Source organism: Vicia villosa, linkage group LG5, assembly GCF_029867415.1.
Source record: "Vicia villosa cultivar HV-30 ecotype Madison, WI linkage group LG5, Vvil1.0, whole genome shotgun sequence".
NCBI lineage: Eukaryota > Viridiplantae > Streptophyta > Magnoliopsida > Fabales > Fabaceae > Vicia > Vicia villosa.
In genome coordinates this window covers 145,813,635-145,828,989 of record NC_081184.1, presented here as the reverse complement: position 1 = coordinate 145,828,989, position 15,355 = coordinate 145,813,635, and the positions used below count along the sequence as shown (strand labels likewise).

The 15,355-nt window shown below is 35.4% G+C and overlaps 1 protein-coding gene across 1 annotated transcript; it reads left to right on the top strand.

Moving 5' to 3' along the window:
- Positions 1–2,728: 2,728 nt before the first annotated feature.
- On the top strand, positions 2,729–13,081 carry LOC131603009 (uncharacterized). The gene is made up of 12 exons (XM_058875243.1): positions 2,729–3,054; positions 3,150–3,716; positions 3,826–5,037; positions 5,147–5,474; positions 5,908–6,163; positions 6,266–6,482; positions 6,569–6,921; positions 7,000–7,515; positions 7,657–8,851; positions 8,949–9,302; positions 9,529–9,766; positions 10,131–13,081. The coding sequence occupies exons 1-12, from the start codon at positions 2,929–2,931 to the stop codon at positions 12,887–12,889; spliced, it is 8,121 nt and encodes a 2,706-aa protein (XP_058731226.1). The 5' UTR covers positions 2,729–2,928; the 3' UTR covers positions 12,890–13,081.
- Positions 13,082–15,355: the final 2,274 nt, after the last annotated feature.

The following is a 15,355-nucleotide window of genomic DNA, read 5'->3' as shown; positions in this document are numbered from 1 at the left end:
CTTATGTTGCTTCACTTGCACACACTCTTAAAAAAATTTAGCCGATATGTTGATGGTTGGAAGCTCAGTTACAATTTTGTTCTTTTGCAATGCATTGAGATCTCAAAAATTGAGATGTCCAAGACGGTAGTGCCACAACCACTCTTCTCAAATTATCGTTGTAGCAAGGAACTTATTCTCCATAACCCTTAACTAAATCTTGATAATTCTATTGGCATCCATGAGAGCTTTAAGGACTAAAACCCTATTTGCATCCATAACGCGCAACATCTTGTCTTCCATGTGAATTTTGTAACCCTTCTCAAGCAATTGACCAATACTTAGAAGGTTACATTTGATTCGTGGAATGTACAATACATCTTTGATCAAGGAATGTCCATCATCCCTCTTCATGATCAAAACATCACCGATTCCATCAACTACTAAAGTGGTGTCATCCGCGATTTTCACTTTATTCTTTGTAGCTTGATTAATTTTGACAAACCAGTTCTTCCTCCCCATCATATGCGTATAACAACCAGAATCCAAGTACCATTATTTGTTGCACTAGACTTGTTTTGTCACAGTCATCATAACATTTTCTTCCGCAAACGTTTCTGCAGCGTACCCAAAACTGGATGTTGCTCTGCAACCTACTGCTGTTGCATTCATCTTTCGGGATCATGACCAAAAGCGTATTATCATCATCCACATTTTGCCTTGAAACATTGGCTTCATATCCTTGAGATTCTTTCTGTTTCGCATTGCATTCTCTTGCGTAATGATCAAACTTTTGACAATTGTAGAATTGTGCCTTTCTCTTGTCATACTTCATGATTTCACCTCTAAAGTTGTCTCGACCACCTTTTTTGCTGCAACTGTTGTCACCCTTTAGACAAGTCAAATTTTGAGTCTCTTTTCCACCAAAATTCTGAAAATTCCCCTTACTCTTCATGGAGCCATATTCCTTTCGACTTCTTGTTCTTCTCATTGAACTGTGCTTGCAAAGTGATCTCCCCCTTTGCCTTGTCGTTACTCCTCTCCTTCATCCTTTGCTCACGAGCCTTAAGAGAACTTTGAAGCTCATCTTTGTTCAACGTCGCAAGATCATTCGATTCTTCAATCGCCATTACAATGTTGTCAATTCTTGTCGTCAAAGAACGCAAGATCTTCGACACAACATTGTGTTCAAAAACAATTTCTCCGCACAACTTAGTTTGGTTCATCAATTACGTAATTCACGTCACGTAATCGTTGATTATCTCCTTCTCCTCCATTAGAGTCAATTTAAATTAATGTTTGTGAGTTTGTAACTTCACCACCTTTGCATTATCAACCCCTGCATATGTCTTTTCTAAGATTTCACATGTTTCCTTTGCTGATTCGCAGTCACCAACTTTCTTAAAGTTGTCACCATTTATACATTGATGGATCAAGAACAACGCTTTGTAATCTTTTTTCCTTTCTTCCTTGTACGCACCCTTTTGTGCATCCGTTGCACCTTCGACAAGGGGATTCACCTCATTCTTTATGACTCCAAAAACATCTTGGTAGCCAAACAAGACCTTCATTTGCTTGCACTATTTGTTGTAATTCTTTGCATCAAGGGTTGGTAGATTTGTAGGGACTATATCATTGGAGACATAATTCATATTGCACAACATATGTTTATGGATCTGAACCAGACTCTTGATACCAAATGTTGGAACATACAATCACACAATTGGTGAACTATGGAGTATGTGGAGAAAGAGAAAGGGAGAGAGAAGAGAATTAGGGAGAGAGAGATAATTAAGGGTAAGAATGATAATTTTCATTGACCAATGATGACGATGTCTCCAAAACATTTATACAAGTGTTACAAAATAATGATGACCTAAAAATCATCAATAAAATACAAGAAAAAATCAAAACTCGAGGCTGTGATCAATTAATACAAACTATTAATTGGTTACAGTAGACAAAACCATAAAACTAAATGTCAGGTGTAACCGGTTAACGCGTTTGATTAACGGGTTAACACAACTTTAAAACTGTTTCTTAACACAACTTTAAAACTGTTTTTTAACACAACTTTTTCTTGTCCAAAAGTACTTTTCTACTAGACTGTAACCGATTATACCCCGTATTAATCGGTTACGGCACTTCAATTACAATGTTGTCACTTAACAAAGTATTATATTTTGTAATTAGTAATTGATCAAAACCACCCAATTGTAAGAGGTTCCAGTACTTACTAAATGATCAAGAACTGCAATCGGTATATATTTTATTATGACAAAAATATTTGTCTTGAATCTCTTGATCAATGATTAACTAAAGCCAACAAAAAATGAAAATAAAAAGAAAAAGTAGAGAATAGTACTATGGGAAAAGAAGAAGAAAAAGTAAGGAAAAGAAACGACGTGTACATTGTGAGTGGTGTGACCTCGGTAATGACTAACGAGGTTAGAGTCAGACAAATTTCCCTATGCAAAAAACTTCTCAAGGAAGGAAACCGAACAATGCATTTATTTACAGTTTTTAATATATAAAAAGTGATCAAAAGTTACTAATAATCATTATCCAAGAATTAATTTCAACCATTATCCTTTCATTTTTCAATAAAAAACTGCCTAGCAAAATTACTACTCTAGCAAAAAACTAATCAAAAGCTTTTTTTTTTTTTGAAAATTTACTTTATTTTCAAAATCCAATCTTTACAGTTCCAACTTTATTTACAATCAAAATCCAAGGATCACTTCATTTTCTTCAACCAAGAAAAAAAAGAGAGAGAATGTACTGCATATATAGTACGATACCACTTTTTACTTCTATTCTTGGTTATTAAGAAATCCATTTCCACTATTCAACTCCGTGTGATGCATTTTCATGTTTCTACTTAGTTCAGTGTTTCATCAACTGAAATACTCTTGAGATTCTTGATAAGAAAGATAAAAAAAAAACACAATGAATCGTTCAGTTTCAAGTTCTAGTAGGAAAAGGACTAGTTATTATAATGATCAAACCTTCCTAAACACTATGTTTTCATGGTCTCTTGAAGACATTTCCAACGATCAACTTTACACTAGCAAGGTTTTCATCTTTCTTCTGCTACTACTGTACTACGTTATTTATTTATTTATTTTTTTATATTACATTTTCATTGATTTTTTGTTTTGTTTTTGTAGGTTGATTATATTGATTTGTCGTTTTATTCCTTGGAGCGGTATTTTCAGTCATTTGTGTATCCTTTATTGGATGAAACTAGAGCGCAACTGTGTTCTTGTATGGAAATTTTATCTAGTTCTCCTTTTGCTGAAGTGATTTCTCTTGAGTATGCGCGATCACATTATTATGGTAGGAGTCACTATGTTGTTAAAACTGATAGTTGGAAAAATAGGTCTTCTGGTCATGGAAAAGAGCTGTATAAAACATTGTCTGGAGATGTTTTTATTTTGGCCGATTTTAAGCCCGAAAATGCTAATGATTTGCAAAGGTCTGGGAGGATGTGGAGTTTTGTGTTGTCGGCTGGGATTCTTGACGAAGAGATTAAGGATGATGGTGATGAAGATGCTAAGCTTATGTCTACTTTTAAAGTGATTGCTGCTAAAGACTTTGACCTTGATGAAATGGGGCAGAAGTCTTTGTTTATTATGTTCCTGACAAATATAACCCCTAATAGAAGAATATGGAACGCGCTGCATATGAATGGAGATTCAAAGCTGATCAGGAAGATTTTATGTGCCAGTGATGTGGTAAGAAAATTGTTTTTATGTTATGGATTTGAGTTGGTGTTTGAAATTACATATACTGTAATAGATTTTTTGTTGCTACACCAACTAACTGATGTGTGCATTGATGTAGGTTGAGGAAAGTTGTGATTACTGTTCTATGGAGACTAATGCTCTTAGGGATGATGAAACATATCAAAGGTTGTCATCTGAGTTGAATGAGTCACAAAACAAGGCAATTTGTGCTTGTCTTTCATCCTTTCATTGCAATCATAAGTCTACTGTGGATCTTATTTGGGGTCCTCCAGGGACTGGGAAAACAAAAACTTTGGGCACACTTCTTTACGCTCTTCTGAAAATGAACAGTAGAACTCTTGTTTGTGCTCCGACAAATGTTGCTATTAAGGAAGTGGCGTCGCGTGTCTTGAGCATGGTGAGAGAATCATTTGATAAAAATGCGGATGCTTTGATCTGTAACTTAGGAGACATACTATTGTTTGGGAATCATGAGAGACTTAAAGTTGGTGGAGAAATTGAAGATATATATTTGGACTATCGAGTAAAGCAACTTGTACAATGTTTTACTCCACCTAATGGTTGGAAATATTGTTTTGCTTCAATGATTGATCTTCTTGAGGATTGTGTTTCCCAATATCATATATTCATCGAGAACGAGATGAGAAGGGAACAAGATGAAGTTGATGATGATAATTCTAGTAGGACAAAAGATGACAAATCTTCTGATTCTGAGGTCAGCCTGCCCAAATCTTTTCTTGAGTTTGTCAGAGAAAGGTTTCTGTCTATAGCATCACCACTCAAAGACTCAATTTCTATCTTATGCACTCATATAGCCAGAAGTTTTATTATGGAACATAACATGAAAGAATTGGCTTGTCTTATATGCTATCTTGATTCATTTCAAGCTTTATTATTGGAAAATAATGTTGTTTGTGAAGTATTGGAAGAGCTTTTCTCTTCAGAAAGTCAAGCTAGTTCTTTAGAGTCGGTTGCAGGTGTTGAATTTTCATTACACCTAATCAGAACTGAATGCCTGACTCTATTAAGAACTCTTAAAGTTTCACTCGGTAACCTCAACCTGCCAGATGTTGGGACTGAAGAGTTGATCAGAGAGTTTTGCTTACAAGCATCTTCATTAATATTTTGCACAGCATCTAGTTCCTTTAAACTGCATTCTGTTGCCATGGAGCCACTTGACATTTTAGTGATTGATGAAGCTGCCCAGTTGAAGGAATGTGAATCAATCATTCCTCTACTACTTCCTGACATAAACCATGCTATTCTTGTTGGAGATGAACGCCAGCTACCAGCAATGGTTGAAAGTAGTGTATGTATTCTTAAAATATCCTGTTTTGATAATTTAGTACCTTTGATATATTTTCACCAATGATTTTCATTGACTATTAATACTAATGTTTTTCCTTGATATTTCTAAGGTTTCTTTGGAAGTTGGTTTTGGAAGAAGCTTATTTGCGAGGTTGAGCACAATGGGTCATCCAAATCACTTCCTCGATATACAGTACAGGATGCATCCGGCCATAAGCTCTTTTCCAAACTCACGGTTCTATTTGAATCAAATTCTTGACGCTCCAAACGTTATTGCAAAGAACTACAGGAAGCGTTATCTCCCAGGGAAAATGTTTGGTCCTTGTTCTTTTATAAATATAATTGGTGGAGTCGAAGAATCTGATGATGTTGGACGAAGTCGGAAAAACATGGTTGAAGCAGTGGTTGTTACGAAAATAATTAAAAACTGTTTTAGAGGTTTGTGTGTGCACCTGTTTGTATAATATATGTTTATCTTTATAACTCTTTGTTTGTGATTTACTACTATGTTAGCAATTTCTTATTCCCTGCATAGGAGTATACTAGTTAGTAGAGAAAATATCTGTGATCAGCTTAATATTTGTTTTTGGGCAACAATTCAAGCACTATTATCGTGTTGTGTTCTCCTTTTTGGTTGAGTATAAGAATTTTTTGATTTTTAAACTGCATGGTTACAATTTGCTTAAAGCGATATTGTTATATTAAAACAATATTTTTCTACCAATACCCTCAAACAAATAGCATAAAGAAAGGTAAAGGTTAAAAATGTGGTATATACTAGATATTATGATTTTTCAGTGCATTATTTGTGTGAACTTAATTTTTTAAGAAAAACACTTCCACCTTAATTCTTTTTTCTTGAATGGTGCAGCTTGGTTTGGCTCAAACGAGCACATCAGTATAGGTGTAGTGTCTCCATATGCTGCACAAGTGGTTGCAATTCAGGATATGCTGGGACAAAAGTATGATAAGCACGAAGATTTCGATGTGAAGGTGAAAACAGTTGATGGGTTTCAGGGTGGAGAGCAAGACATCATTATCTTATCAACTGTTAGAACTGATTGCACCTCTTCACTTCAGTTTATATATAATAACCAGAGGACGAATGTTGCTCTTACTAGGGCAAGGTAGAATCTATTATGCACTGTTACAAATGCATTTTGTTTTTGTTAAAAAGAGTTGCTTGTTAAAATAATGGTGTCAATGCTGTTGCTTTTTATATTTTACAGGCATTGTCTATGGATATTGGGAAATGAAAGGACACTAATTAGTCAGGAAAATGTGTGGAAAGCTTTGGTGCTTGACTTTAAAAAACGCCAGTGTTTCTTCAATGCTGACGAAGACAAAGATTTGGCGAAAAGTATCTGGGATGCCAAGAAAGAGCTGGATCAGCTTGATGATTTGCTTAATGCTGACAGTGTCGTTTTTAGAAACTCTAGGTGGAAGGTATTGGATCGCCGATCATGTAATATTACTTATTGCGATCAAATGCTTGACCTTTAGTTCTTATTTCTTTCTCAATGTCTATGCAGGTTCTTTTTAGTGATAATTTTCTCAAGTCATTTAAAAATCTTTCGTCAAAGAGGAAAAAGAAGTCCATCCTTAATCTCCTACTCAAACTCTCCAGTGGGTGGAGACCAAAAAGGATAAAAGTGGACCTGCTTTGTGGAAATTCTTCCCAAATGTTAAAGCAATATAAAGTCGAAGGTCTCTTTGTTGTTTGCTCAAAGGACATAGTTAAAGAATCGAATTTCACTCAAGTTTTAAGGATATGGGATATACTTCCGCCTGAGGATGTTCCTAAAGTAGTGAAGCGTCTTGACAGTATTTTTGGAAGCTATACTGATGATTTTATAAGTCGCTGCAGCGAGCAATGTTTTGAGGGGTAAGTACTTTTGAGTTGTATTTCATTACACACAAGTGCTTTAGCTAACTGATACTTCGTGTTTTGCTTCTTTTTTAGGAAAATGGAGGTTCCGGTGAGTTGGGGAAAATCAACAGAAATCATCAAAATTAAGAATCTAGATAATAATGGAAATGAAGCAGAATCGAGTTGTTGTGACCAAAGAATTTATGTTGAGAATTCCAAGGTCGAGGAGAGTTTTCTGCTGATGAAGTTCTATTCTTTATCATCTGTTGTGGTTAACCACTTACTTTCTGATCGTAATAGTAATGAACTGGAACTTCCGTTTGAGGTATCAGATGAAGAATATGACATAATACTCTTTTCCAAAAGTACATTTGTACTTGGTCGCTCTGGTACTGGGAAAACCACTGTCTTGACCATGAAATTATTTAAAAAGGAGGAATTGCACCATGCAGCTCTTGAAAACGCATATGGAATTAGAAGGGCCAAAGTTCCTTATTTGAATCACGCTGAACAGGATAAAGACAGCAGGCCTGTCTTACACCAATTATTTGTAACAGTGAGTCCTAAACTATGTCAAGCAGTGAAACACCAGGTTGTTAGAATGAAAAGGTATGGAAGTAGTCCAAGTCTTTTGAAGTAATCTGGTCCTCATGTTTGTTTGTTGAAGTCACCTAAATTTCATTTATTTATTCCGAGTTTTCTATGCATTATTTAACTAGTATCAAAATATTATTTTTGTTGTGCATACAGATTCTTATGTGGTGGTGATATTTCCGACAAAAGCTCCTCTATTGAAGAAGATATTGCTGATGTGGATACATCAATACAATTTAAGAATATACCAGACTCTTTTGTTAATCTTCCCGCCGACTCATATCCTCTTGTGATAACATTTAAGAAGTTTCTAATGATGCTTGATGGAACAGTGGGGAATTCTTATTTTGAAAGATTTAGTGATCTATCTTCTGAGAACCTTGGTGCAAGATCTGTTGCTTTGGAGACTTTTATAAGGAAGAAGGAAGTGACTTTTGACAGGTTTGATGCATTGTATTGGCCGCATTTCAATTCCCAACATACCAAGACATTAGATTCATCCCGAGTTTTCACTGAAATTGTATCTCATATAAAAGGGGGTCTGCAATCTGTGGATCCTGCTGAAGGGAAGTTAAGTCGCCAGGATTATCTTTCGTTGTCTGAGAACCGAGCGTCAAGTTTAAGCAAGCAGAAAAGGGAGATCATTTATGATATTTATCAAAGTTATGAGAGAATGAAGATGGATAAAGGGGATTTTGACTTGGCTGATATTGTTGCTGACATTCATCGCCGACTCAGAATTAACAAGTATGAGGGTGATGAAATGCACTATGTGTATATTGACGAAGTGCAGGATCTAACCATGAGTCAAATTGCTTTATTTAAACATGTGTGTCGAAATGTAGAAGAGGGTTTTGTTTTTTGTGGGGATACTGCACAGACCATAGCAAGAGGAATTGATTTTAGGTTCCAGGATATCAAGTCTCTTTTTTACAAGAAGTTCGTGCTAGAATCAAAGAGAAATGCTTATAACCAAGGAAAGGATAAAGGGAAAGTTTCGGAAACATTTCTGTTGAATCAGAACTTCCGGACTCATGCTGGAGTGCTTAAGTTATCTCAGAGCACCATTGAGCTTCTTTTTCGTTTTTTCCCTCACTCTATTGATGTCTTAAAGCCTGAGACGAGTTTGATATACGGGGAAGCTCCTGTTGTTCTTGAATGTGGGAGCAGAAAAAATGCTATTGTAACTATTTTTGGCAACACTGGACATGACGCTGGGAAAATTGTTGGCTTTGGAGCTGAGCAAGTAATATTGGTACGTGATGATTGTGCTCGGAAGAAAATTTTAGACTATGTTGGGAAACAGGCTCTTGTTTTAACTATTGTGGAGTGCAAAGGGCTTGAGTTTCAGGTAGTTATAAATTCGTCATATTTGATTTAGAGTGTTTGTTATAGCTTTATTTCTTCCGTTAAAATAGTCACTTTTCTCATTTTGTATTCTTTTGCAGGATGTATTGCTGTACAACTTTTTTGGAACTTCACCTTTGAAAAATCGATGGAGAGTGATTTATGAGTATATGAATGAACAGGATATGTTGGAACCTGCAGAATCCAAGTCTTTTCCAAGTTTCAATGATTCTAAACACAATATTTTGTGTTCTGAACTGAAACAGCTATATGTGGCTATAACTCGTACAAGACAGAGATTATGGATATGCGAGAATGCAGAGGAATATTGTAGACCTATGTTTGATTATTGGAAAAGGAAGTGTCTCGTACAATTCAAAGAACTGGATGATTCACTTGCTCAGGCAATGAAAGTTGCAAGTAGTCCGGAAGAATGGAAGTCACGTGGCAAAAAGGTTGTTTTTGTAGTCGACCATTATTTTCATTGCGTTTTCCTAGTAATCAATTTAAATAATGTCTCATTTTTATATATTATTAAGCAGTGCTGCATGTTACTTTGTTATTATAATTTTCTTTGTAAGTTAAATTATCCGTATAGCCAAATTCCTCATAGGTGATACTATGCTATGTTGCAAATAGTTTTGCTCCTAATGATGTATTATTTTGATTGTTCCTTTGCAGTTGTATTATCAAAATAACTATGAGATGGCAACAATGTGCTTTGAAAGAGCAGGGGACTCTTATTGGGAAAAAAAGTCTAAGGCGGCCGGTCTCAGGGCAACTGCAAATCGTTTACATGACCTGAACCCCGAGGATGCAAATGCAATCCTTAGGGAAGCTGCTGAAATTTTTGAAAGCATTGGCATGGCCGAGTCTGCCGCCCATTGTTTTTCTGATTTGGGAGATTATGAAAGAGCTGGTATGAACTTTGCCTTTTTCATCTATGTTTAGAGTTTTATGTCCTTTTCTATGATGAAATATAAGAATATTCACATCTATGTTTATATAGTTTTATGTCCTTTTTTATGGTAAAATATTATAATATCATTTTAGAAAACAAATAACAAGTTTATTGTAAATGGTTCTGTCTTGTGTTAATTTGCCGAGGATCCACTAATTGTAGTTTGAACCTTCTCAAAAATTAATTGTTTAGACGGTTGATTATCATGTTTAGACTATTGATCATCTAAACTTACACTCATTTTTTATTGATTATCATGTTTAGATTATTTTTTCCATTGTAAACTTTTTGTCTACAAAATTAATTGTATTTCTGCCAACAGGGAAGATTTACTTGGAAAAATGTGAAGAGCCAGATTTGAAAAGGGCAGGAGATTGCTTCTATTTAGCTAGTTGTTACGAAATGGCAGCCCAAGTATATGCTAGAGGAAGCTTCTTCTCAGACTGTTTGAATGTTTGTGCAAAAGGTGGATTGTTTGACAATGGCTTACACTACATTCAACACTGGAAACAAAATGAACGTGCTGATCCTGGTTGGGCTATTACTCATGATCTGTATGCAATTGAACAAAAATTTCTGGAGAATTGTGCCCGTAATTATTTTGACAAAAAAGATACCAAATCCATGATGAAATTTGTCAAAGCTTTTCATTCGATGGATTTGAAGCGTGATTTCTTAAAATCACTAAGCTTACTTGGTGAGCTTCTTGAATTAGAAGAGGAGTCAGGCAACTATATGGAGGCTGTAAACATTGCTAAGATGATGGGTGATGTTATCCGTGAGGCTGATTTGTTAGGAAAAGCTGGTGAATTCTTGGAAGCGTACGAACTTGTGTTTTTCTATATACTTTCAAATTCTCTTTGGTCTGGAGGAAGCAAAGCATGGCCCTTAAAGCCATTTACACAGAAGGCTGAGCTTTTGAGAAAAGCGTTGACATTTGCAAAGGAAGTGTCAAATAGCTTTTATGAGCTTGCAACTACCGAAGCTGAAATACTATCAAATAAGCATGACAACAGCTTTGAAATAATGAATCAGTTGAAATCTTCCCGCATCCATAGGAGTATCAGAGGGGAAATATTATGTTTGTGGAAACTGCTTGATTCTCATTTTCGGCTGAATTCCGCTAAGTATGTCTGGCACGACAAAATGTTTGGTGTTTCTGTTGAAGGTATGATTACCAAGAACCAATTTTCTGTGGAGACATTGTTTTATTGTTGGACATGTTGGAAGGATAACATTGGTCAAATGCTGGATTTCCTTGCAAATTTCAAAACTCTAGAGCCTCATCAGCAGCAAAGCAGTTATGTAAAGTTTGCATTGAATTATTTGGGTGTTCAGAAGCAGATTTATAATCAACAGGACATGTACCTTTTGCTCATTCCTGATGCTAACTGGGTGATGAAATTGGGAGATAAATTTCTAAAGAAGAATGGTAGGCTAGTCTCGGTTGATGTTCATGCTTTAGTCTCTTATGCTCAGAGCTATTGGAGTTCAGAATTATTATCTGTTGGCATGGATGTTTTGCGCAACCTCGATGCACTCTACAGTTTTTCAGTTAATAAAGCTTTTCCTGAGTTCCGTCAAGTACAGTCTCTATTGCATATCTATGAGGTCTCAAAGTTTCTTCTTAAGTCCAAATATTTTAGCCATGGCCACGGTAACTTGAGAACGTTGGAGACCTTTTACAGGCAGCCAATTGAGTGTTTATTCCGCTATGTAAATCCCCTTGACTGGAAAAAATCATTGAAAAAAGAAATGGTTTATCAAAGAATAACCGAAGCTTGGCAAGAAATTATGAAAGAGCTCATCTATGAAAATGCTAAACAGAAAGGTAAATTGACCCACGGTCTAATTGGAAGGGTAGTGGTTATGATTCTTGGCACGGCTAATGTTAAAGATGAATTGCTTGTGCGAATTATGACAAAGTTTGAAGCAAACGAACCATGGAAAGATTTCATTCAGAGCTTACGTTTGTGTTCAGGACATGAAACTGTAGCTGGCAATAAAGCGGTTTTAGAGATGCATCGCATGGTTAAGCTTCAGGAAGCATTGGAGGATACCTGCCGTGTGAATTGGATGGCGGAAAATGACTATATAGCTCCTGGTTGCTTTTTGTATTTTGTTGAACGGTTACTGCTATTGACATCATGCTTGAGGGGGTCCATTTATGCTACCAAGTCATCTTTCACCGAATGGCTTATTAGCCAAAACGAACATTCTCTTACCAACCTGAGTTTTATGGCTATACAATGGCAAGACATGAGCCATGTCCATGATTTCGTTGCAAATATCCTCTGTGAGTTCATCTGTGAAGAACATGCTACCAAGATCTGGATTAAAAAATCTAACTTGAATCTGAATAATTATTTTCCTTCGCTTCTCTTGAGATTGTTTGTTTCGATTTGTTTGCTTCATCTCAGCTCTGGCAGTGGGAAGTATTTGCAGTTAATTCGCAATTTGTTGGGGAAGAAAAACATAACCACTCAATTGCCGTTGGAGTTTTGCAATGTTCTTCAAAAGGGAAAGAAACACCTGGGTTTGAAAGTCTTCGCCGAGGCGTTTAAAGTAATTGGCAACCCCTTGGTAATTGCCAAGCTTAGGAACACTTCTTCCCAAATTGCTTGTTCAGATGCTGTGTTTGTGGATTTAACAACATGCAGAAAAAGAGAGCTCATACTAGAAACATTGTTTCCTAGTGTAGTTGACAATGTGGGTATGGAAACGACAGCAGTAACAGATGAAGCCTCTGCTTCTGTAACAGAAGAGCAGATCAAAGATGGACAGTCCAATGTTGAGTCCGATCCATCTCAAGCCAGCGCTGCAGTGGGGAATAATGACCAACATGGGCAAAATGTTTTGAAGGAATCGAAAGATAATGCGGCCGATAGTTCTCAAGATGCAGTAAAATCAGGAGATGGAAAGGCAAAGGGAAAGAAAAACAAATCCAAGAAGAAAGGGAAAAAAGATAATGCGGCCGATAATTCTCAAGATGCAGTAAAATCAGGAGATGGAAAGGCCAAGGAAAATAACAAGGGAAAGAAAAGCAAATCCAAGAAAAAAGGGAAAGGGGGTAAGAAGTGAAAACTGTCCTGTCTTTTGTACATGCAAATGCTGTAGTAACTTCTGTGTTTACAGTTCAAACTGTCAGGCTATGCTGTAGTATAACTTTTGTGCTTACAGTTCAAACTGTCTGGCTATGTTATTTCCTGATTGTGGAATCTTTTCAGTTAACTTTTGACAAGTACTTTGAAGATTTTTTATTAATATGAAAATGCTACCTTTTGTCATACTTTGGCCTTTGTTTTATTTTATACAAGTCATTTTTCAATGGCTCAAACATTTCACTAAAAATTCTATTGTTCAATTGTGTGACCATATTGTCCATAACGAATGCAATATTTTGACGAATATTCGGTATTAGAACAGCCAGTGTAACTTCTTTAATGAATGTGAGGCTTTTGTACATCAAATGCATTAATAAGAGTCAAAGATTCATTAGGAGTAATATAATGACTATTATATATATATATATATATATATATATATATATATATATATATATATATATATATATATATATATATATATATATATATATATATATATATATATATATATATATATATATATATATATATATATATATATATATATATATATATATATATATATATGGGGACGTATCAAATGAGAACTTTGGCTATTATAAGATTGAAAACTTTTAATAACAACCGTACGATTTAAAATCAATGGTCAGATATGCATTTATGTGATATGTATTTAAATCAGAATTTATCTATTAATTATTGTCTTTTAAAGTTTGAGTGAAATCTGAGCATTGGTTTTAAATCGTACGGTTGTTATTAAAAGTTTTCATTCTTATAATAGCCAAAGTTCTCATTTGATATATATATATATATATATATATATATATATATATATATATATATATATATATATATATATATATATATATATATATATATATATATATATATATAACACTGATCCTAAAGACGATAATTGTGAGCTTCTCGCATAACATCACAACGGAATTGATGCACACATGATTAATTGATATGAATTGAACTCTTCTCACATAATTTCCATCTTAGTGAAATAATCCAAAACAAACTTAGAAGCTTGTAGATTTATTCATGGTGGATCAAATCATAGAGATGTGAATTCTATCAGCTTTAAGAAAAACATGCATGCAAAGCAAATCATGCTAACACTCTCACAATATCAACAATGGTTGAATAGTGAACATAACTGCCATAACTGCCATAACAGAAATCTTCCATAGTGAGCATAGCGTGCAAGAGGAAGAGGATAAGCAAAGGGATAAAAACGATTCTATTCAACTCAGCAACTATTGATACAAGTGTGTGGTTTATATACAAGTAATGACTACCCTATTAGAATGTGCCAGCTCAGCTATAAGTTATATTACAAGTGATAATAGAAAAGCTATAATATGCATAATGTAAGCTAATACGCCCCCTCAAGTTGGACTATGGAGGCTACAAAGTCCTAACTTGCCCATGATTGAATTGAAAACCGGAGAATGGAGAGGTTTAGTAAAGGCATCGGCCAGCTGAGCTGTAGTGGATATTGGCAACAAGTGAATCAGTTTAGAACCAATTTTCTCACGAATGACATGACAATCTAACTCGATGTGTTTGCTGCGTTCGTGGAAAGCCGAATTGTGAGCAAGATAGATGGCCGATTTGCTGTCACAATAAACAGAAGTCGGTTTTGTAGGGTTGAGTTAGGCCCAACTTGAATACAGAAGTTCCACATGTTTAAAGGGATTTTGGAGTGGAAAAAGAGAGATCTAGCCACATTGAGAATGTGTTGATGCTTTCTCTCCACCACCCCATTTTGTTGGGGGGTTTCCACACAAGTTTTCTGATGAATGATACCCTTGGCTAGTAAAAAATCTGTTAGGGTGAGAAATTCTGTTCCATTATCAGTCCTTAGACATTTAAGAGTTGTGTTAAACTGATTTTCTATGTAAGCAATGAATTGAATGAGGGTATTTTTGGTTTGATCTTTAGTTTTAAGAAAGATGACCCAAGTATGCCTTGAGTAATCATCTACAAGGGTCAAAAAGTATTTGTAACCTAAAATGGAAATGGTAGAAAAGGGACCCCATAGGTCAGCATGTAGAATAGCAAAAGGAGAAGAAGAAGTAGATACACTAACAGGAAATGGTAACTTCTTTTGTTTAGCATAATGGCATGAATCACATGGTATATTCTCATTAGTATTACATTTAATGAAAGGAAAAGATTTAGAAACAGCTTGTAAACCTATGTGGGAGGGGTGGCCTAATCTTAAGTGCCACAGATTACAAGTATTAAGGGTATTGGAACTATAGACAGAGTGATTGTTGGAACTATGAGCAGATTGGGAAGTGGAGGAATCAAGAACATAGAGCCCTCTGTGTAAGCTAGCTATACCAATCATGGCCTTGGTATGATTCTGCAGGATGTGACAGTTATTAGAATCAAATTGTATAGAGCAACTATTGGAACCAACAAG

Excerpts from the sequence above, each read along its gene's own strand:
- LOC131603009 (XM_058875243.1), top strand. The coding sequence starts at position 2,929 with ATGAATCGTTCAGTTTCAAGTTCTAGTAGGAAAAGGACTAGTTATTAT. Across the intron at positions 5,475-5,907 it reads AATTAAAAACTGTTTTAGAG|CTTGGTTTGGCTCAAACGAG; the intron begins GTTTGTGTGTGC and ends TGAATGGTGCAG. Across the intron at positions 6,922-6,999 it reads AGCGAGCAATGTTTTGAGGG|GAAAATGGAGGTTCCGGTGA; the intron begins GTAAGTACTTTT and ends CTTCTTTTTTAG.